General features: G+C 39.7%; 1 protein-coding gene across 1 annotated transcript; it reads right to left on the bottom strand.

Annotated features, from left to right (window-relative positions):
- Positions 1 to 3,588: 3,588 nt before the first annotated feature.
- LOC139147910 (NFX1-type zinc finger-containing protein 1-like) lies at positions 3,589 to 16,421 on the bottom strand. The gene is made up of 6 exons (XM_070719131.1): positions 9,370 to 16,421; positions 8,852 to 8,929; positions 8,260 to 8,314; positions 7,553 to 7,798; positions 6,875 to 7,120; positions 3,589 to 5,965 (listed from the first exon to the last, which is right to left on the bottom strand). Exons 1-6 carry the CDS (start codon positions 16,291 to 16,293, stop codon positions 5,703 to 5,705), a joined length of 7,812 nt encoding a protein of 2,603 aa, XP_070575232.1. The 5' UTR covers positions 16,294 to 16,421; the 3' UTR covers positions 3,589 to 5,702.
- Between the last annotated feature and the right edge of the window lie 7,213 nt (positions 16,422 to 23,634).

A 23,634-nucleotide genomic window follows, 5' to 3' on the forward strand; every position in this document is an offset into this window, starting at 1 on the left:
TGTTTTGCTCTCCCCCCCCCCCCCCCGAAAAAAGAAATTCGCATGACCGTATCAATTTTGAGTTCACCCAAGGATGGGTAACATGCATTTTGTTTTATATTTTGGCCTAGCCATAGGAGTCATCGAACTTAGTATTGTTCACGCGCAGAAAGATATAATTTTGCAGACGGAGGGAGGTGAATGTTCTGTACTCTGCGCGCCAAAGTTGGCAATCACAAGTTTACTGACCTAGTGACCTGCTGAGGTCAGGTGTTCAGTTTCTCGGGTGCTTTGGCCTGCGCGGCTGTGGCAAGCGAAGGGCCAGTGGGGACCTGGGCGGGAATACATACATAGTTCTGCTGTTGTACACAAAATGTATAATTATTCAATGTCGATTATTCCGTAGTCTTTGAATTTTTCACAAAGATATTTTCTAACCCTTGCTGGCTGGTCATGTAGTACACGTGTACAGTCGGATGTACAAGTTTGTCGTTTTTCATCCCTGCACGTAAAGACTGAAGTGAACTGCTGTCGATCCTTCCAGGCCAGATAACGTTTGACAGACATATTTCGTTATCAATGAAATGAGTCCTGAGAATGGTTGGCCGATATCGTTTTTCGCACGACTGGCGAAGTGAAAACCAATCTCCCTTATTCGGCGAAGTATATTTAGATGTAATGTAACTTGGCCTTGATCGATCATCGATCAGATCATGGAGCTAGTCAAATCGTCACGTTTCCATAGTATTTTGGAAGGGTTTTCGTAATGTATAAAACATTTATAGCGAAAAAGATATCCAATTAGAAGTGACATGTTCGTGTGGTTTCATTTCCGGAGACTTAGTGTTTAAAATTAATAGTCGTCACAGCAATAGTACGTGGAAGCATACAGGACCTGGGTACCTGAGTGTTGGAATTCAGTTGTGCCTTGACAATCGGTTTTTGGATTGGGCTGGCTTTCACATTAGATCAGATTCTCTTTGTTGTAATTGATTTCACGTGAGAGTCGTTATAAGAAAGTCCAAGGACGAATTGAAAGTATAATTATGTCGTTTTCAGGAGATCGCTGATAAACATTGTATCTATTTAATTAATATTATCTCAGATCGCTCAGCAGGCAACTTGAAAATGACCAGTCTGTTGGCAGAGAGTATGATATGGTTGTTTGTGTGAGTTTGCCAACAAGAAGGGGAAAGGTCAGTGACAAAGAGGTGGCAGCAGTTACCTAAACACTGGATAGAGGACAGAAGAGAGTTGCCTAGATGGGCATTGGGAAGCGGGGCCGCGAAATTTCAAGATATGAGGAGGTCGGAAAAACTAATGACCTAAAGGAGAATTGTTTAGATCGTGATAGGAGGGCATTTGCGAACATTTATCATTTTCCCTTTTTCGCATTTCTTCCTTTTCAATTATTTTACTTTGTATAATAATCTCGGTCACCCAGATTGCTCTGCGGCGCACCCATCCGCCTGCCCCTATACACAGTCTGGGGTTTCCCAAGATCTGTGTAGGGCGGCGGCATGTGAGCTCCACAGAGCAGTCTGGGTAATTGAGATTGCCACTCTAAGTGTCAATAGCATGTTGAACTAATTTATAGTTGCTATTTCCCTAATCGGCTGGTTGTTGCTGCCCTGATGCACGTTTAAGTGAACATCGTTTTCAAAATATGTAATCTGCAAGCATATTTCATTTAAAAAACAGTTATAATTGGGTAAGAACAATTCGACAGATTTCCGCATTCTAAATTTCTTTAGGCCTAATTGGCATATTTTTCTGTCAGCAAGAGAAAGCTGAAACATTCTACAAGGGGTCAACAACATGACTTGAATTTAACGCAACAAGAATCTTTATTGTGTTCTATCTGGTATGAATATTGTAAATATTTAAGCACAAATCATTGCGATTTTGACCTCTCTATCAGGGCATCGGCTCCGAGTACCAACATATATTCACAAAATCGGAAAGATTAAGAACCGTGTATGGGTTATTAAAACACGCTAATGACAAACGATATCTTGTGTGTAGAGGGGAGAGGGTTCATCTCTTTTTCGATCATCTTAAGCAAAATCGGACAAACAAGACCAAAACCGTGTAAATCTGCGATATTCAACTCACCATCCAAATTTTATTTTGAAATTTTTGTTGCAGAAAAACCTATTTTCAGCAATTAGTCGTATTATAGGAAGATCAAATTATAATTTCATCGTCCGCGTTTTAATATAAAACGTAACGAATTTCGTTCGACTTTGGCGTGTTTTATTGTCTACGGTCACCCCAAAACGAGTAAATAGTAAAGCACATATTACGTAGGGGATATATAAAATCGCAGCATCTTTACTTTTTACCAAAAGTATAAGATGCAAACCTACAAAGTCTCTAATAGGAAATGCATATTTGCTGTGTAGATTCTAATTATACTAATTATATGTGATAAATCGACAAACTTCCGATGTATATCTCTTGACTAATTACAATAATTAGATATTATTCCCTAATATTTTTCTTCGTTAAGCGAAGGAAAATACGAGTGACGTAATGACCGTGTCACCACGAGTCGAAGACGAGTGGTGACACGGTCATTACGTCACGAGTATTTTCCGAGCTGAACGAAGAAAAATATTAGGGAATAATATACTTATCACATGCACAAGCCAAGAATTCGTTATTTTTTGCAAAATAAAATAAGTTTTCCATGACGATTCCGCGTTTAAACTTTTGAACTACTTTAGGAATAATATCAGTACGCCGTGCACAAGTTGTCAATCATTTCCAGTCGTCCGTCGTGTGCGTTAGCAGGTTAGCGCTCACGTTCGTTAGTGTGTGGAGCAAATGACAGCTCTCGATCTACACGTAGGCTACCTTTCGCTAAGTTATACTGTATTTCAAAGATAGCATAGTCCTAGAAATTTATCACAGACGAAGATACGCTATTTTTCGGGAACAAATATCGACTGAATCTCGACGGCGCGAACACTGTAAACGTCGCGCCTGACCCTGTTTGCAATGCGTACGGAACCCCACGGTATACGCGACCAGCTTCGAGTTCGTTGTTTCCGCAAATTATTCACGTAATTCCTTCGGAATATTCAGGCGGTACACTCTTGTGTTTACATTGTTCGGATTATTAATGTCGTAGTCTGTGAAAATATCGATTTCATTACATGACTTTTGATCGTGGGAGAAACATCGGCCGCCATGTTGTTTGTTTACATATTTACGAGCACACCGAAGATCGACAAAAAAAGGTCCGACGCATCAAAATTGATGACATAGACGCGGGTTGTCGTGACGTAGAACGACCAGAGAATAAATCCCGTATTTTTTGTTCGGAGACGACAAACTTGGCTTGTGCATGTGATAAGATGTATGATACACTGTAAAATAGAGGGATATTATCACAAGTACATCCGACGAGTGAAATTTCGCTCATTGTCATGAACACTGTTTTCGTTAAGTCTTTGTTTTACTAGGACCAAACTACTATCAAGAAAATATCAAAGAGCAGATCATCCTATTTGTGTCAAATACATTCACGAAATCGCAAAGATAAGGGGAAAGACCGAGGGTGATAAAAACACGCACATGACAAAGGCAACTCATTGCGTATAAAGGGGAGGGGGCTCATCTCTATTTCGACTATCGTGTGCAAATTCGGAAAACATACATTCCAAAGTTTCGGCATGAAAACCGTGATACAGACCGTGACTCTAAGTAACCATTATGACTTTGTTTTCTTGAAGTGTTTCTTGTTCAAGAACTTGTCAGTCAAACTTGCGAAAACGTATTTCAGTAACTTTTCGTGTTCAAGTTCAAATCATAATTCGTTCTCGGATTTTCGCCTTTCCATGCTTTAGTTTAGGAGAGGCGGATGGGAGTTAAGGTCAAATGCAACGAGCTTCGTGCGACAGGCGTGTGTTTCAATCGTTCATTGTCTATATCAGCAAGTCAAACAAGTACAACTTTTTAAAAAATAGCAGAAATATATGGTTTTGTTAAAATAGCTGTATCTCCTACCTTCTTCAAAATTCTAAAAGCAAAATACACAATTATACAGTAGTTTCGAAGAGTATAACGCATGTTGTAACTTTAGTGAACGTGTGACATGATGAATGTAAGGTGAGTTGTAAATAGATTATGATACACACATCTTGATTAATTTAGCGTGTCTGGGGCACACAGTCAACAAGAGGACATGATTACATGTACATTCGACCATGGGGTGGGATCTCTCTCATGCTTCGTGAATTATTAAATTGAACGCATCATGAAGATGCTCAAATTATTATCTCAACTTCGTCAAAAATCTACTCTGTTTGATACAAGTGCGTGAAAAAATGTACAAAATTGAGCTGTATATATAAAACATGCAGGAAACTGGCGTTCCACATATATTTATATGGAAGTACATCGCTGTCCATTCCAAGGTTTGTAACAGTTACGTAACTATCAGTGGTAATAATCAAGTTAATGTGCAACACAACAGCGCTAATAATTAATACTGTAATCTCCTTTCTGTTTACCACTCCCAAGTTTCAGCGAAGAATATACAGCAGTTTACTAATAATGACGAAAGGTTATTAAAATATCGATTCGGTCTTAAATGCATATACTGCATTTGGCAAGTCTACGCACACAATTTTATATTTGGAAATAAGGACACATTAGCCATGTATATTGACAAAACATATCGGTAATATACCTTATATACATTGTAAAACCGTAAAAGTAATAACATTGAAAAAGTTGAAACGATCAGAACAAATGAATATCTTTTTTATATAGCTCTGTTGACTTAAAATTGTCTGCATGCACCATGCAAAATAAACAAAAGTAATTCATAGACACCCTATAGCATGGCGACACCTTTTCTTTGTACCAATTTATGAGTTGTGTTAAAGGTCGTATGCTCAGAGTCAAGAAATTGGCGAAATTGAATAATAAACAATATTAATAATTTCATCGAGATAAACGACAAGGTCTAGCAATATCAACCTTGTAACAATAATAGATTTACAATATCTTTCAAGTCTACTATTTGAAAACAGAAATCCAGATTTATGGATTTAGAAAGAAAAAAATCACAAATAGGATCTGAGATGAGTATGATTTAAAAAATTTCAAAATGTTAACGCATAAGAAAATTATATTTTTAACGGAACATTAAGCGTCCGAATATGTATTTGTAAACTTTCAGAAGAAATTAAAGAAAATGTCAAAAACTAAAGAGATGTTTATCCCCATCGTTCATAATAATCATCATTGCAATATTCTATCACTATACCTGGTTGAATTTAAGATAAAGTAATGTCGCTTATAATTTTTGTGGATTTATTTGAAGCTGTCTTTGAGTTTTTGATTTTGCAACAAAAAAAGTTTATCTCTGGCGAATGTCGTTCACTATTGACCATAAACTAAACGGTGACGCGGAAAGTATTATATATAAACATATTAAGACACCGAAACCTACATGTAAGCAACAGATATTATTACATTGGATGTACTTATGGTTGTATTTGTCTGTTTAGGGCGTATAAGTTGCAATTCAGAATCAAACAGGAATATTTAAGCCATGATGTAAGATTCAACTCTGTCATGAAAATTATGCAAACATACTTCCGTGACTGGCATTTTTATTTTGTAACGCATGTTGCCACTGGTGGTGTAGAAGACAGGTGGAACCTCAATGCACGTCACGGTTGCCATTTCCCTCTTCACCTTCGATATTAGCGTCGGCTTGGTCTTCGACCTCTTCGATTGTTTTGTCCGCGTCCCCTTCCTCTTCGATTACCTCTGAATGAATCTCCTCTTCCAGCTGTACTGCCATGATTCGTCGCATGAACACCTGAATTGTAAGTAGATCCCCCGCCTGGACTGGAACCTGATCCATCCCTTGCAAAACCACCCCTCGAGAAACCACCAAAGTTTCCACGGCCATGATTGGAGGCAGGTCGTGTCACGTTCTCATTATAGAAATCACCGCGGAAACCTGAAAAAGTCAGATTTAAAATTCACGTAATGTACTACGATATGCAAACTAGGGTCACTGCCCAACTTTCACAAGTGTTTCAGTTATCTATCTTCCTATGAGACCGCGATATAGATACGCACACATCATGAGCCTCGAGCCTTTCCTCAGTATATTTTACCAAACTGGGAATTACAGTAGCAAGTTAGTGGAAATGTTTCTTAGAAATGGCGACGTAACCTACGGGTCCTTCTTAAAACTGTGCTGACGCTGAAGACACGGCTTCAACTCCTGATATAGACTCTCCACAGTCGCTGTGCCTTGTTTTGTGCGCGCCGCGATGGGTCTGCATTCGAAGGCTGTGCAGCTGTGAGCACGCGCTGCCAGACACAGCGACTGTCCGTTCTTGCAAGGATATGAATATTCATAAGGGTAGTGACGTCAAAAGAAACACCTATCTAACTGGGCGGAGAGAATATATACTAGTAGCTGGTAGACCTATATACGCTGTATGTTTTTATTTTTCATTTTTAATTTTATTTGGCTATGGTACTTGTCATTTTTGTTTTGATTAACGGATGTGTGGAGTTCTATAAAGTACCCGGATCAGGCAGAAATCCGACCGGTCGCTTGCAAGAACGTCCAGACCCTGGGATTCGCGTCGCGTCTCTGAAGGGCGCGCGCGTGTTCCAACAGGGAAGAACGCGAATCGCAGGGTCTCTGCCAGACTACTCCTGATACAATCACTGTTTATCAGTTATACCATCAATCATATAATAGGAAAGATGTGACCAATCATAATTGAACTACCTTTAACAGAACCTTGGTAAATTTATGAAGTCTACGTGGAATGTTATACTTAAGTTGAGTGAGTCAACAATTAAGCTTCCAAATACGCATGACAGATTGGTTCTCATGTATGTCACATACCTCGGTTTTCCTTCATTCTTCTGTTACCTGAATGGTCTGATCGATTACCTCTAGATGAATCCCCTCTTCCGGCTGTACTGCCATGATTTGTCGCATGAACACCTGCATTGTAAGTAGATCCCCCGCCCGGATTGGAGTCCAATCCACCCCTTCCAAAACCACCTCTCGAGAAACCACCAAAGTTCCCTCGGCCATGGTTGGAGGCAGGTCGTGTCACGTTGTCATGATAGAAACCACCGCGGAACCCTGAAAAAAAGTCAGATGTAAAATTCACATAACGTGCCTCGATATACAAACTAGGGTCACTCCCCCACTTTCACAAGTGTTTCAGTTATCTATCTTCCCATGAAACCGCGATATAGATACGCACACACCATGAGCCTTACCTCAGAATATATATGGGAAATGTTTTTTAGGAATGGCGACGTGACCTACGGGTCTTTCCTAAAACTGTGCTGACGCTGTAGACATGGCTTCAACTCCTGATACAATCACTGCTTATCAGTTATACTATCAATCTTATATTAGGAAAGATGTGACCAATCATAATTGAATTACCCTTAACAGAACCTTGGTCAATTTATAAGGCCTGCGTGAAATGGTATATTTAAATTGAGTGAATCAACATTTAAGCTTTCAAGCATGCATGATGGATTGTTTTTCATGTATGTCACATACCTTGGTTTTCCTGAATTCTTCTGTTACCTGAATGGTCTGATCGATAACCTCTAGATGAATCTCCCCTTCCGGCTGTACTGCCATGATTCGTCGCATGAACACCTGCATTGTAAGTAGATCCCCCGCCCGTATTGGAGTCCAATCCACCCCTTCCAAAACCACCTCTCGAGAAACCACCAAAGTTTCCACGGCCATGGTTGGAGGCAGGTCGTGTCACGTTGTCATGATAGAAACCACCGCGGAAACCTGAAAAAGTCAGATTTAAAACTCACATAACGTACTACGATATGCAAACTAGGGTCACTGCCCCACTTTCACAAGTGTTTCATTCATCTATCTTCCCATGAAAATTCGAGATATAGATACGCACACACCATGTGCCTTTCCTCAGTATATTTTAACAATTGGGGAATGGCAGTAGCGAGTTATGGGAAAGGTTTGTTAGGAATGGCGAGGTGACCTACGGGTCGTTCTTAAAACTGTGCTGACGCTGTAGACATAGCTTCAACTCCTGATACAATCACTGCTTATCAGTTCCACAATCAATCAAATAATAGGAAAGATGTGACCAATCATAATTGAAGCACCTTTATTAGAACCTTGGTCAATTTATAAAGCCTGTGTGGAATGGTTTACTCAAGTTGAGTGACTCAACATTTAAACTTTCAAGCATGCATGATGGATTGGTTCCCATGTATATCACATACCTTGATTTTCCTGAATTCTTCTGTTCCCTGAATAAGAGTCAGTTGACATTCGGGCCTGGCGAAAATCGTAAAAGCTTTGCTTACCCAAGTGCTGTACTTGGAAGATGATTTGTTGAGTTAAGTTGCTGTTTATTTCATGGTAAATACGCGTAAATGTCCACGTACGTTCTGAATACCATATTTACTTTTATATTTTAATTCACATTCTTGTCAAACAAGTGGTCTTCCCTTTATTACACGACGTCAATAGTCCTCTGTTGTTTTGATCGCCTTTATGATTTGACTTAGATGGAAAATAAACCTCTGAAAATATCTGACAAGAGCCAACGGTATGTTCTTAGTGTTAAAAATAACATTCGTGCAGAGTTTATGTACATTTCCTACATATAGGGATCGATCATATATTTGCCACTGACTAATGATTGGCCTTACAGTTACCCTCATTTTCAAGTCTGTGTCTTAGGTCCCGTGAGAGCTAAACGTGAAGCTATGGTAGAATGACACAAGAATATATTTATGTGCAAATCTGTACGGTATATTAGGTTTCTTTTTGACATATGTCCCCATTACATAAGCAAACTTGATACAGTACCTGTACGGATGCTGTTTTCATTCTGTATGGTAGATACCAATCTGAATGTGCAGGTGATGCAAACTGCCTGTCGGCCTCCTAATTCCAAAATCAATATCGTGTAATAGAAGTTAATACTTTAGAAAAGAAGGCTTTCTATCCAAACACAACATCTACTGTGCAAAGTCATGTCCTGCCACTATTTGGAAGATAAGAGTACACAATTTGACATCTGGTGAGTCATACATACGAAATGTCAACTCTACAGCCACTTGAGAATTTCATAAGCGTTTGAGAAGCATTGAATTGAATCATAACCCTCAATCACAGATCAATATTATAATGTAATTTTCAGCTATGAAATGTTAATGATAATTAGAGAATAACAATGTTAATTTCTTTCATGTGTTCCACACATCGTTTATGGCTACATTTTAAATATGTAAAGTTAATGTTTTGTAATATTTGTGCAGTTTTGGATACATGTTTTTGAAATTAAATCTGTATATTATACTATTAATTAGTCTGTCATTACTCACTTTTGCAATATTTTCCGGAAATCTCCAGACATCATTCCTTTGGTCAGTGTATTGCCTAACTCTTTGGGGACATTGGTCACATACTGGTCCTTGTACGTTCTGTTCATTGTTTAAGTTTGATTGCTCAGGTGTCTCTATGGCATGGTAAAATATATGACCATGGGTGCACTTGTACCATTCATCTTTTCCAAATGTTCTGAGGCTGCCAACCGTGCAGGGATTAAGTTCAGGCGGAATACTGTGTCCTGCAAGTACTTCAGGATGAAGGCTTTTAAATGTTGATAGCACATTTAATAGTGTGGTAGGATGTAGCTCCTCGAGCAGGACTTTTTCAGCGTAATCACAAAAATCATGCACAGGTCGTCCTGGTAACGACCTATATGCCGAACGTTTTGGTGTCGACACCTCAGAGAAAACATGTCTGTTTTGGAGACCATACACGGCAACAAGAATGCAGGTCTGGAGAACAATACTTCGATACTCTTCACTCTCTTCAGGACAGAGCGGATCACTTTCGCAGCCTGCAACTTTAAATATCTGTTCATCAATCGACATTTGTAATGATCTAGCCTTATGGGTGATCATATCTAGAACTTTAGAATCAGGAGTGCCCTTCTTTGTGTCTTTACAGTTCATTACGGCAGATAACACTTCTTCTGTCTGTATTTTGGCATCTACAAGCTGTTCATAGGTCCTTATACTGTTCTCGATGGGTATCATTGTTGATAAGCTGGTTGTTGTCTCAATGGCCTGCTCAAATAGGGGACGGTGTATACGAAGAACACTAGTGCGTACTAGCTTCTTAAGGTGTTCTCGTAATGGAACTACAAAATTAAACATGTCAGGCACTTTGTTCATATGATCAATTGTAGCAATGATATATTTGGTCAAAGTATTGTAACGATTACAGCCTATGACAGGCTTCTGGCACTTTGGACAAGTTTTCATACACAGTTGGTGTACTCGATTACAATCATTCGTTATAATTCCGAGCATCCATCGATCCATATCGTGTACCGCAAAGACATCTTTGCATCTTAGCTGAATAAAACGACTTCCATCAGAGTACGTTCTTCCAAAGAAAGCAGCAATTGCTTCTAGTTTCTTCCTATGGCAATGCCTGCACACTTCCGGACACATTTCGCCACAGAGTCCAACACAAGTGTGACCACATTTCAGTTCTTTCATGCATGGGTTGTTACATGGTGGTCTTTCACAAGGTTCCCAACACAGATTGTTGCATTGATGATGTACACAAGTCCATTTGCATCGCATATTGCAACGTTTACCAAGTGATTTATGCTCACAAGGATGTGGGTGCTTCATTGTGCACACACTGCATATTTCATAACATTTGTTCATGCATGGATGGCCACAGAGAAGCATCCGCTCACATTTCTGGGTGCATATGTTATGACGACCCCTTGAAAGTTTACAAATGCCACATATACCAGTGCATTTGTGGCCACAGTCAAGAACTGAGTCGCATTTCAGAGGACAAAACGGTTTTCTTTCACAACATTTTATGCTAATTTTATGACCACACTCTTCAAAAATCTTCCGGACGTCCTTCAAACAGATGTCATCACACTTTTCACAACACAGTTTGGTACAATTATGACCACACTTCAATGTTCTATCGCAAGGCCATTTACAATCACTGTGAATCCCATTCTTAATGCAGTCACCGCAAAGTCCCTGACATACATGCCGGCATTGTAATAGTACACCACATCTTTGGTTGCAGTTCTTTTCTGTGTAGAAACAAGGACCTTTGACTTTGTGGCCACAAGACCAGTCCTGATGTATTATCTGCACGTGACATAGATTTGCACATTTTTCACCACATTTCTTTGGACAAGTATGGGTACAGCTCAGTTTTCTTTCACATGGGAGTTTGCATACGTACATCGACTCGTCTTCCGAACACTTCATAGTCTGAGTATGGCTACACTTTGTCGGTTTTTTCTTCATCATTACTTGGCATTCATCAGGGCAGTCATCTGAACATTTCTCGGTACACCGGTGCCCGCAGTCAAATACTTTCGTACACTTGTCTTGGCATTTGAATTCAGATGGATTTTGAGAGCATCTCATCTTTTGTTCATGATTGCAAATAGGTAACAATTTTTGCACTGAAACTGTACAGTCCTTGCATCCCTCGAAACATTGCAGAGGACAAGGGTGTTTTCGCTCGCACATCTTAGGACATGGTTGCTTACAATCGAAGTCAGCAGGGTCTTGATAGCATGGTACATTCTGTATATGACCACATTTAGGAATTTGTTTCTCGACCTTGATGATACATTTATCACAGCCTTTAAAACAGAGCAATGGACATGGATGCCCATTTTCACACTTCTTTTGGCAAGATTTGCGACATTTGAAACTTCCAGGGTCCTGATAACAAGGTACCATTTGCAGGTGACCACATGAGGGGATTTCTTTTTCCATCTTCACTATACAGGGTCTGCATTTTTCATGACATTTTAAAGGACAGGCATGACCTCTTTCACACTTCTTTTCACATGGCGCTTTGCACCTGAACTCCTGTGGGTCTTGATAGCATGGCACCATCTGCCTGTGTTCACAGTTGGGGATAATCTTCTCCACAGGCACCATACAGTGTCTGCATTGTATGTAACACTTAAATGGACAAGGATGCCCTTTTGCACAGATATGTTTGCATTTTTCTTGACAGTCGAAATTTTCGGGCTCTTCAAAACAGTACATTTCTTGGACATGGCCACATTCTGGGATCGTTCTTTCCACTCTAATTCTGCACTTTCCACAGTCTTTATAACAAATCAAATTACAGTTGTGTTGTCCAGCATCACAGGTTCTTGCACAAGGCTTCCGACACTTGTATTCTTCATGGTTTGCATCGTAAGGATGGCAAAAAAGTGTGCAGACATGGCCACATTCCAACCTAGTTTCACAAAGACGACTGCATCCGCCTTCTGGAGCAGCATTAAAATCGTCTCCACGGGCACACTTAAGGATGGTTGCGGGATGATTTCTGCAGAATATTTTCAGTGACTTTCCTATTTTGCCAGCTTTTTGTAGGTCTCCAACAATATTTTTCCACAGCTGGTTTTTCAGACCAAGAAGTTTAAAATTTCCTATGCAGTAGAAGCCCATCTTTGCTCTGCTTAAGGCTACACAGACTCTGTTCTCTATTTTAAGAAATCCGATCTGTCCCTGTTCATTGCTCCGTACAAGTGACAACAGAATGATATCATTTTCTTCACCTTGAAAGTTGTCGACTGGGCAGATTCTTACGCCTTCAAACACAGACCGCGGCATCATGTTTTTCAGCTGGATAACTTGAGCTGTATACATGGTCAGAATTGATATTTGAGTAGGTTTATAACCCTGCTTCAAGAGGTAATGGCAAAAGGCAACAAGAAACTTGGCCTCGTGTACATTTGACCTGCTTCTTATGTCATCCATAAAGGTTTCTTGTTGTTCATGGTTTACAAAGTAAATATTACTACTCACACCCATGATGTCGTCATAAGCATCTACAGAAGGGTGATTATGCAGATCACTGTAGATGTGTTTCATCAGGCTAGCTATTTCAGGTCTCATTCTGTGTTGGATATTTAGAGTATTGTACTGCAAGTTGTTTTCAATCATGCGTTCAAAGAGTGACATGTCTAAATTGAAATCTTTTGCAAGTCTATACACTGTTGGATTTGGGCGAAGCTGTTGGTGGTCTCCGATCAATATAAGGTGTTGACATTCTGATGTGAGTGTTGTGATTATGTGTGACTCGAGGACTTCTGCTGCTTCCTCCACCACAATTATCTTTGGTCGTACCATGCGTAACAGGGAACTATATTTTGCAGCTCCGGTTGTTGTCATGCCAATCACCTTTGCATCCTTCAAGACACGAAGGTCTTCCTCTTGACGCACTTCCTTAAGTCTCAGAGTTTCTCTGTCGTATTCTCCCACAGCTTCCAAAAGTGAGTCAACAATCTTCCTATGCAAAGCAAAGGACCAGTAGCGATAAAGTTTCCACCTTTCATGTAAGTTAAGAGCCCATACGTTGGATATTTTATTAACTTCTTCCTCTGTCATTGACGCTGTATCAGTTATGAGATCTTGTAAAATAGTAATTTGATACTCAATATGTTTGTCTTTCATTGCCGCTGTGACATCAGTCTTCCTTGATTTTGCGTTTGCTGTTCTATTGGACCTTGTGTAGTGCTCTTCCAAAAGCACCCGAAGCTGATCATAGAGATGGTCGTGGTCGGCTTGCTGCGCACCAATATCAATTTCATCATTTTCTAGCATTCTAGATCTATTGATGTAGTCAGCTTCTCCTTCAGCTTCGATTGTCCTTTCTGTTGCACAGTCAACATTGGATAAGTCTTGTGACATGATATCAGTAATGTTTGTGATAGTATGACCTCTTAGCTGTTTGTTCTCACGGGATATCTTCTCTATATCGTCCTGGTGTGATGTTTTCATTTGCACTTGTGGATGCCGTAACTCAGATATTTTCTCTATCAACCAGAAGTTTATAATATCACAGATGTCTTTGTCATCTTCCTTCTGCTTTCCCACGACCATTTTATTTGTCAACATACTTTTCTTTTGTATGTCTAACATGACATGTATGATATTATATGTGCCACTAGCTTTTGCATTATCGAAGCGCTGCGTAATTGTAGATTTCTGAGATTCCAAGGTTTTACGAATAGTGTAGCTAGCATCTCTCCCATGGAGGGTAGATCGTATCTTTGAAAGTTGAAACTTTTCTAAAATCTCACTTTTACTCCTTGAACCAATTCGTACAATGCCGTGTTCCAAAAACTGGAAGACGCCTTCAAGAAACTGGTCAAGTGCATGATTTGTATAACATACAATCAAAATAGGTGAACAAACATCATGCTCACCTGTTTCAATCTGCTCATCGTTACATCTTCTACACCATACTTTGTGGTTGTGGAGAAGCATTTTCATTATCTTCAAACCAACATGTGTTTTTCCTGTACCAGGGGGTCCTTGTATGATCGCGAATTCTTTTGTGAGAGCAGTTTTAAGTGCCCTTAACTGAGATTCATTAAGTCGTAACTTCTCTGCTGTTGGCCATCGTGACATATCAAGAACACATACAGGGAACTCTCTATATACCATTTCACGCGTGACTCGATGACGGTTACGTCGGAAGAATGGAAGAGCAAAGTCTTTTTCTGGCATCTTCCAGTCTTGATACATCAGAGGTGCAAAGTCATATAAGGGGTTCTGATTTTCATTCAAACGCAAGTATTGTGGTTCATCAATGGATCTTTTACAGTAAACTATGTATTTCTCAAAAGGAAGTTTACCCTCACCAAGTTCTTGTAGACCTTCGAGAACATATCTATTTGCCTCAAAGTAAGCAGTAGTCTCAACCATCTTAAAGGCATCTTCAGGTGCTGTTCTGAGCGTGTCCTCTATACTGTGGAACTTCAGTACAACCCTGAACCTTTTCAATTTATCAATGTCCCTGTTGGCAACTGTCGCAAACATCACTGTCTGGAAATTGTCCTTTGTAAGGCAGACCAAACCACCATATAGCAGACGCTTTGTGTGATTCCATTGCACATGCCTCAACTGATGTTTGTCAAGACTTACTTCATGACAAATCCCCTCACTTTGCATGCAGTCTGGTTGTAGTACATGCACGTTGTAATACATACGAACATCAGTTAGCCGCTGTTGTTGTGATTTCTGCAATTTCGAATTCATTCGGACCTCACTGATACCATCTCTTAGAGGTGCCATGAAATCTTCTCTAAGCAGTCTAAATTGCACGTCAAGGTAGTCATCTATATCTGCAAATGAACCTTTTGGTTTGTTTGGTCGAATGAAGGGCTTGATATCAGTAACAACATCCTCTAATCTTGGGAAGATCGGTATTTTTCGAAAATCTTCAGTTGGTTCTTGTATCACCCATTCCTCCCTTTGGCCTGTAAACTGACCACTACTTGAAAACTTTGAAACCACTCTTCCTTCACGAATTTTCTTAATTTCAGAGTCCCTGTCTTCTTCCAAGGCATAAACATCCTCTTTAATACCTTCCTCAATGTCTATGTTTTTATCATCCAGCATACGGACTATGTCTATGATGAGATTTAGAGTTGGTGCTAGGTCTTTGAATTTCCCAGGCATTCGTCGGAATAGTATCTTTGTGATGGTTACAAGTTGTCTCAGAATGGCTTCCGACCCACCGTCGAATTTACCTCTTTGGATATCAAGAAGGATTGTACTGAGATAACGTGGTACAGTTAATTTGAAAACATTACATTCACTGACCATGATAAGGGTGTGAATAACACTTTGTGGGGCAGTCGAGCAAGTGACAGCTCGACTCAGCGTCCTGAGAAGAAGGAGAAAATTATCATTCGATATTGTTGGCTTATCTATCAGTTCTGTGAATCCATTTGATTCATCTGATATAGTCATTACAATATCTCTAGGCTCAGCCTCGTACAACCTTGCAAGCTTTGTAAAATTCAGCTGTTTTTTCGTGTCTCGCCTACGAGCACGCTCGATCGAGTTTTCATTTCTAAAGTTGTCCTTCTTTCTTGCACCACCTGTATCGTGCACCTTTGGTCTTTTCTCAGGGTCAGAGTTAACAACGTTCCGTCCATATCCTGATGAGTCGGGTTTGCCATGTTTTACTGGCTGAGATGGATTTACATTTCCTTCATTCTTCAATGACCGATGTTGTTTCCTTCGAATAGGCATTTGCCTTGAAGTGGTTGAGGAAGTGTAATCGTCTCTTAAACTCTGTTGTGAGGGCACATGCCTACCGTCTTCTGCTATGTTCTGCTGCAATGATCTATGTCGCTCCATACGGGTATGCTTTTGCTTTGAATTAGTAGCAGAAATGAAACTTTCTCCAGATCTGCGTCGTGAAGATGAAGCCATACGTGCACCGTCTTCTATATCCTCTGTAATCTTCGGTATATATAGTAATCTCAATATGTATATCAGAGTTCCTAATAACGAACTTCTTTGTGAAGGGACGTTTTAGACATCAGAAAAGATTAAGCAATTCTTATGGTGTCTAAAGGGAGAAGGAGGAAAATAATATTTCATCTGAAACAAAATTTAAAGTAGTCATAATTTGCAACTAGCGTTGACTCATTACGTCTAATTTTATAAACGATTGCCCAAGAAACACAAAGCAAAGAACACTAATTACTGACGTACTTACCAATATTATGTCATTATGTAGGAGACACACACTATGAATCAGATATAAACTGGAAATTCTCAGGTATTTTGTACATGCCGAGTTGTCCGTGAATATGTTTACTTTTCACCATCATTGGTCCCACTTGTTTGCAGTTTCATTAATTTACATTTACCAACTAAATGGCTAAAAACTGGAAAATTGTTTTACAGTATGCTTAAGTACTGCAATGATAAATATTACTAAGAAAACTAATCAAATTTGAACCATTAATTTTGGAGATAACAGAAAACTTTTATAAATTCATTCAATATGCAGAAAACTATTGTTGCACATGATACTGTAATAGGTCTTTCAGGGTGTATATGTTGATATGAGGAATATCCGTACAGTTTCATCCAATGTGGCTTCAACTCTTTCTCCGTACCGGTACATCTCTGTATCATATCTGTAGCAAATTTTATGAACTTTGGTCAATTCTTTCCGAATATATAACCCTACTGTAAACATCGAATCCATTGAATATGCAAATTAGCAATCAGTTTAGAAGAAACTTCTGCCATATCATTAATTTGTGAAGCGTGTCATAATCTTTGGCCATATACACTTAATTGTGAAATTCATGACTTGTTCAAATTCTAATAAGCTAACGTTCCAAATGTCTAAATTCTTCATTAGGGAAAGACTGCATTAACTTGAATGGTACCCGAAACCCGGTTCCTTGCCTGACCAACTCCAAAAGACTTTTAATCCCCAAAGGTGTTAATGTTCCATTGTTACGTTTATCTTACTCAGCTGATGCTTTGATAGGAACGTAAAGTCTGTGAAGACTGGCTCCATACCGCGGGCACATACATATGCTTGCACATGAAACCACGTTGACAGGAAAAATGAACTCTCTATTTTTCAAGGTCAAGTTATATACTTTTTTAAATTTAGACTCTAAGTTTTACAAATATGGCGAAACAAAATATCGTCATTCGTTCATTTTCATTCAGCTTCCTATTTTCAGACGCTTCAATTCAGTAACGCACACTGATCATATGCAAATGTGACCAGAACAGCATGCAACGTTCCTTCATGTGCAGCTTATTCATTAGACTTGGTCCAAGTCTGTGATTTGTGAATGTTTGAGTGGAGTGAACGCAATGATTTGTATTCTGCTTTCATGTGAAACGCGCGCGTGCGTGGACGCGATGAGTAGGGTGAACGCGATGAGTGGAGTGAACGCTATCGGCTGACTCGCAGCGTGTTTGCAAGGTTATATCTGATTGGTCGATTGTCACTATTCACAGCAACTTAGGGAGTTTATTTGTATTATTTCATTATAACGGTACGATTCTGCCAACCAATTGGATAACAGCTTCGAAATCGCTGCGAGTCTGCCCAACGCTATACAGCGGAGTTTCATCCGGAATCACATGAATGAATCCGGCAGAAACTAACTCACTACTGCGCAGACTCAAACGTGACGCATTCAATCGCTGGGAAAACCTGGCGTGAGCTGCCAAATTCCGGATAGGTTTGTACGAAATAGGAGAGACACAAGAGAAACTATTATAAATGATTTTATTTTTTTTTAAATTCACCGACTTGAACGAAGTCTACTTATTCATGCAAAAGCTACCAACGGCAAATGTGTGCTCGTTTTTACTTCCAAAAGCTGTGGTGCTCGATCCTGTGATATCACCGATAAATCACATGAGTTGCTAGCCAGAAACCTATATTAAATCAGTATGGCCACTCTTACATGTCAGCGGGGTAAATGGTCGAGGCAGTTGACGAGGCTTGCCGGTGGTCCGTGGCAAGAGTTATTGACACAGTCGACGATGGAAAAATTGCAGTGACTTTTCCTGGCTGGATTAAGAAATACAACATGGTACTTTCTCCTGATATGGTTCGACCAACAACCACTGCTAATATTCAGGGTGAATATTCCGTTTTGATTGAAATGAAAACGATCTCTGTAGGATTCAAATTTTCCCCTTATGACGGCAGCCATGTTTGATTTATCGACGCACACAGTGGTGACCCGAGATCCGAAAAAACTTTGATTACTTTTGATTGCCCTATAATTTAAGACAGGGGCTTGTGAGATTTCAGAACCATCATTCATCGGTAATTGACAAGTAAAAAGGCTGAATCCACGATGTTTAGCTCTGGTACAGTAAAACCGAGAACGTCCCGTGTAAATTGTACATGCATTGTACGGAGAGAGTGGCGACCACAGGCATTCGACTAAATGCAAACAAATCTTCACTGCCATAGAACGAGTGCATCAGTGACGATTTGCTTGCATTTAGGCAAATGCCTGTCGTGGCGACCGCCACGCTTGTTTGATTTCTATCGACGCTGAGGTCAGAACTCTGGTACGTAGGATCGTTTGGCATATTTTCGTGGCCACCTGAAGCACAATTTAAATTACGAAACTGCTTATTTTGATAAGCAGTGATATGATAACCAAGTATAGGGAAGTGGAGCTTTCCCTTAATGCATATCATTGTATCATCAATTGACGTCGAGTTCTTTCAGTTAAAAAAATTTACGTTATCGTGAACCGCTTCTTGCCAATCCCTAATAGAACCTGTACACAAGTTTGATTCTGATCCGATGAACCATTGTACTTCTTGAGATATAGCGCCCACAGACAGAAAAGCACAAGGACAGATGTGACAGCGATACCAAAACAGCTCAAGTATTCATACAAGTGAGTTTCACCATGATATCACATCGTTGACAGCATCCCAGTCAAGGCTGCTAACCATAAAACATCTCGACAAGGATGTCAGGTGAAATTTTTAGAAGCATGTATTCTAGTGGTAAATATTTTACCGAATTATTACCCCAGCCTGAAGTAATCATTAATTATTGGTTTGCCCTACTTCCCCGTAATCGAACAACCTGTTTACCTGGGTCGTATAACACTGGCCGAATTAGTTCTCCACAACTAGATGACGTTTTCAGTGAGTCTATTTTCACTTTTGGCTGGAGGCAGTGGAGGGATGTGACGTAGACAATCACACATAGCATTCCAATAGTGAGCCCATGCTGAGTAATCACGGAAAAATATATAGTCCGCTAATTTGTGTATATGCAAACACTCAGACTTGAAACAAGTCTCAATATTTTAATTGGCATTGACGAGAACAGAATAACTTAAAACAATGTATGCGAAGCCGTTTTCAAATTCATTTACAAAACATCGACTAAAACACAAGGTTCTTCTGAAGCCATTCGACCAGCGATGACCAGCCCTCTGTGCTGTAGATTGTTATATCTCTATGGTAGATCTTATCAACAGCAGTTATTTTTTTCCATTATTTAAATGAACTGATTTTGCATAAGTTAGTTTTTTTTTTGAGAACCATTTTCAAATGGATTTATCCTTTTTTCATGCGTCCATGATAATTTATATTTATAATATTACCTATGACCGTTATACCATATCATACATGGAATAAAACGAAAGTAAAAAGAAATCGCGTATGATAGAAAGTTTTTGAAGACAGAAATATTTGATTCGTAATATAAACTCGCTGTCAAAGCTACATGACAGTAATCACATTATGGAATTGTCTTTCTTTTACAATCTTTGTACAGTAATGTCATTTAACCTTAGATCTCGCCCTGGGGCACATGATTAAACTCTGACAGGATCAAACGGCATGAAACAAACAAAGAGTTTAGGGACTTAGTCTGTTCGTGACTTTAAACGGGAAATTACATGACCGTGGACGCACAATAGGGGATTACTGATGACGCAGCCATTTCCATGCACTCGGCGGGAGTTTTCGAATTCTGATAGCATCGATTTGACCGTATGAGAAATTTGAATAACCATGATGGGCAATTTCGTGACATATCCTCCACAAACTGTGGACATATGCAAAGAGGTGTCAAATAGTCGTACAAGGAACTGGTTTTGAAACATATGCGTTCTCCGACAAAAAGCGGAACATTTTTTCAGTTTATTTTCAACTCAAGTTTTATAGTCGCAATATATTCACAGACATCATATGCAAGATTCAAATACAATGAACGCCTAAAACATGTCAAAATCATGGGATTTTGGGACCAAACACGGCACATTCGATCAGTAGCGTTGCTTTTTTGACATTTGCATAGATTTACGATAATGCGGCTTTTATAGGTTAAGTTCCTGTTTAAGGATAATTCTGTGAAAAGCTTTAGCAATTTGAGTAGTTGACATACCCACTCGGCTTTGGAATATCTTTCCCGGTCGAATTTTTTTATCCCCGATACTCAGGTTTGTAGCTTATCATGCTAACCGTGCTTGTAACACGACTACAAACTATTGCGTTTCATCAATCGCAGCAATACAAAACAGTGGATCTTCGAACTAACATTTCTCTCTCACTCACTCAATATCGAAAGAATGTTGCCGTACTTAGCTAGAATATACGCACGCCGCCCGACTTCAATACTGGGTCGCCTCGGTTGTGTCGTCAAGGAAGTACAGTACAGACATGGCGTCAAGCGTTGTCTCTTGCTTGAAGGATACTTCTGATATGAACAACGCGACTTAGGCCAAGCTATACAGACAAATCAAACAATAATATTGTCCGTTGTCAGGTTGTAGCCTCAACGAAACAAAGCGACTGGCTGAACAAGAATGCATTCATGTGATCACGAAATACTGCGCAGTCTGCCTGTGAAGATGTACGCCCTTTTCCACTAACTCATTACATATACAAAGGATGACGTATGTTCGTTTAGATAAAACGAAAGAATGTAACAGATATTTACGTTTAAGTTTTTGAGTCATTTATCGTCGAGCAAGACTTGTGGAAATATTCGGGAGTGCACTGTTTGTACGTTTGTCATATCAGGGGGGACAGAAAGATGCCAAGCGAAACTTTACATGTAGGGGCCTGTTCAAGTTGCTTTATAATTTTACCGACTCAACTATGTAGTGTGGTGAATTGAGTGACGATATAATGATTGATTACGTTTGTCACGGAAAAAAGAACTTTGGTTCATATAGAAAAGAGGAATCGCGGTAACTCATATACGTTTTATGACTTCAGACTCACCTTTAAACTGTCGACAGTTGTTTGCGGCATCTTCCAGTTTCGTCACTGCATTAACACTGGACCGGCCACGGCTGGCGCCCTGTGCCTCGGCACTCGCCGTCATGCCTTCGGCATTCCAGACAACACAGACACAGAAGGTATTGTTGTGCTAAGGATGCCGTCTCCAGGACATAAAATGTGCAATGCTAATAAAATCATTGTATTATAGAAATAACGGACGACGCGCTGACCATTGACGTTTATTTATGGGCAAGGGCGAAACGAAAGCCAAAAATTAACGGGCGAGGCAAGCCTCGCCCGTTAATTTTTGGCTTTCCTCGAGCCCGCGCCCATAAATAAACGTTAATGGTCAGAGCGGCGTCTGTTATTTCCATTATATTATCAGCGAACCCAAGAAAACCGTCAAAATTTGTGAAAATTTCCGGAGCGAACGACAACTGGGCCCCAGAAACTGAGCAATACGCGACGCACTGTCACGCGCGCTGTAAAAAATTGGCAAATCCGGAGATGTTTTCAGAAAAAAGTATCTCAACTTGACCCCGAACTTGACCTACAAGTGCTCCATTTTATTTTGTGATTGATTATGATTTACGTTTGAGCTGTAAAGTTACGATACTTTGAGTTGTTAATCTTATTATTCATATTCACGGGCATGTTACAAACAAACCATTACTGTGTATTTGTGGTCAGTCACGTGGTTCAGCTCGACCAATCAAAATGCGACGGGCAGAGCATGGTAATATTATAAGATTTGTTCTATAACTTTGAAGTTGTCGGACACCTAATAGGCATCATGCACACACGTTGAATATTTGGAAAACAGCTATTGTCATGTTCCTCTGCTGTAGAAATTCAGTCATCGCGATTGTCATCACTATTCACACATATGCCCACTTAAAGTATAATTAAACTGCTGTCTCTGAGACACGTAACATGACACGTGGTTTGCATCAGCGTATAAAAATTGGTCCTTGAACTTTAAACTCGTACTCATTTGACAGCTACATGTCACATTTTCATCTACATATTTGAATGCTTTGGGAAATACTGTACGGTCCTTCTCTCGTCGGTCTGTCGACAGAGTCTGCACTTTACGTCCAGAACAAGTGTGAAATGAAAGATCACACCGGCAGTGAATTCTCGTAAGCCATGACTGTGGCACAATAAGTGGAGACTTGGAACTTTCCTATTATTTATGAAAACTGAGTCTGGCGTAACAGAAAAATGACGATACATAGGGAGCAAACGTAAAGCAATTTACATGGGAAAGACACCAACAAACGATGATTATTTATGCGTGAAAGACGTAAACAGCCCAATAGCTTTCACTATCATTTCATTAAAAACTACGGGTATGATTTTGATTTAAAGTCGGAATTCATTGCAATTCTGACACACTGGTCCTGCCTTTGCCTGTTAATTTTCATGTCGGACTTCATATGATACCTATTTAAGTGTATTTCATTAAACCTTGTTGGATATTTTCGCTGACCGTGAGTCGAACAGTAAAATTATTATTTGAAATTTATCAGAGACATCGGAAGTCGTGTATCTAAAAGATTTGCGAAAATGCAAAAATGAACCGTGTGTCTCCATCTTTGGCTGAACTTGAAATTTTATGTATTCGTGGTCTCGAAGTTACACTGCTAGCATCAATTATTTTGGCAAGGACTGATGAAATGCGAGCAGGAGGCCAAAATTAGACGATAACAAAAGTTAAGCGACCGCTTTCCCCTGGCCTCAACACAGTGTTTATACAGGGGTAGATTGACAACTTAACACGGGTGCAGTATGATTAATTAAAATACATTTGGAAATACAATGGGTCTTACATTTTCACTGTGCGCAGTGGGCCAGAATAATAATTGACTGGCCTATAAGAACTCAACAATTTGTCCAAAAATACAAAGAGTTTAACACAAATATTCAAAACCCGCCCGTCATTACTTACATAATGTAAGTAGCTATGGCTGCTGAGGCGATTTCCGTGATATCAGAGGAGGACGAAGTCCGAGGTTG

This window comes from Ptychodera flava, chromosome 13 (assembly GCF_041260155.1).
Source record: "Ptychodera flava strain L36383 chromosome 13, AS_Pfla_20210202, whole genome shotgun sequence".
Classification (NCBI taxonomy): domain Eukaryota; kingdom Metazoa; phylum Hemichordata; class Enteropneusta; family Ptychoderidae; genus Ptychodera; species Ptychodera flava.

Coding starts and splice junctions, on each gene's coding strand:
- LOC139147910 (XM_070719131.1), bottom strand. CDS start 16,293: ATGGCTTCATCTTCACGACGCAGATCTGGAGAAAGTTTCATTTCTGCT. Junction 8,930..9,369: donor TTCCGGAAAATATTGCAAAA/GTGAGTAATGAC, acceptor TTTTGGAATTAG/GAGGCCGACAGGCAGTTTGC. Junction 7,799..8,259: donor AAGAATTCAGGAAAATCAAG/GTATGTGATATA, acceptor TGACTTTTTCAG/GTTTCCGCGGTGGTTTCTAT.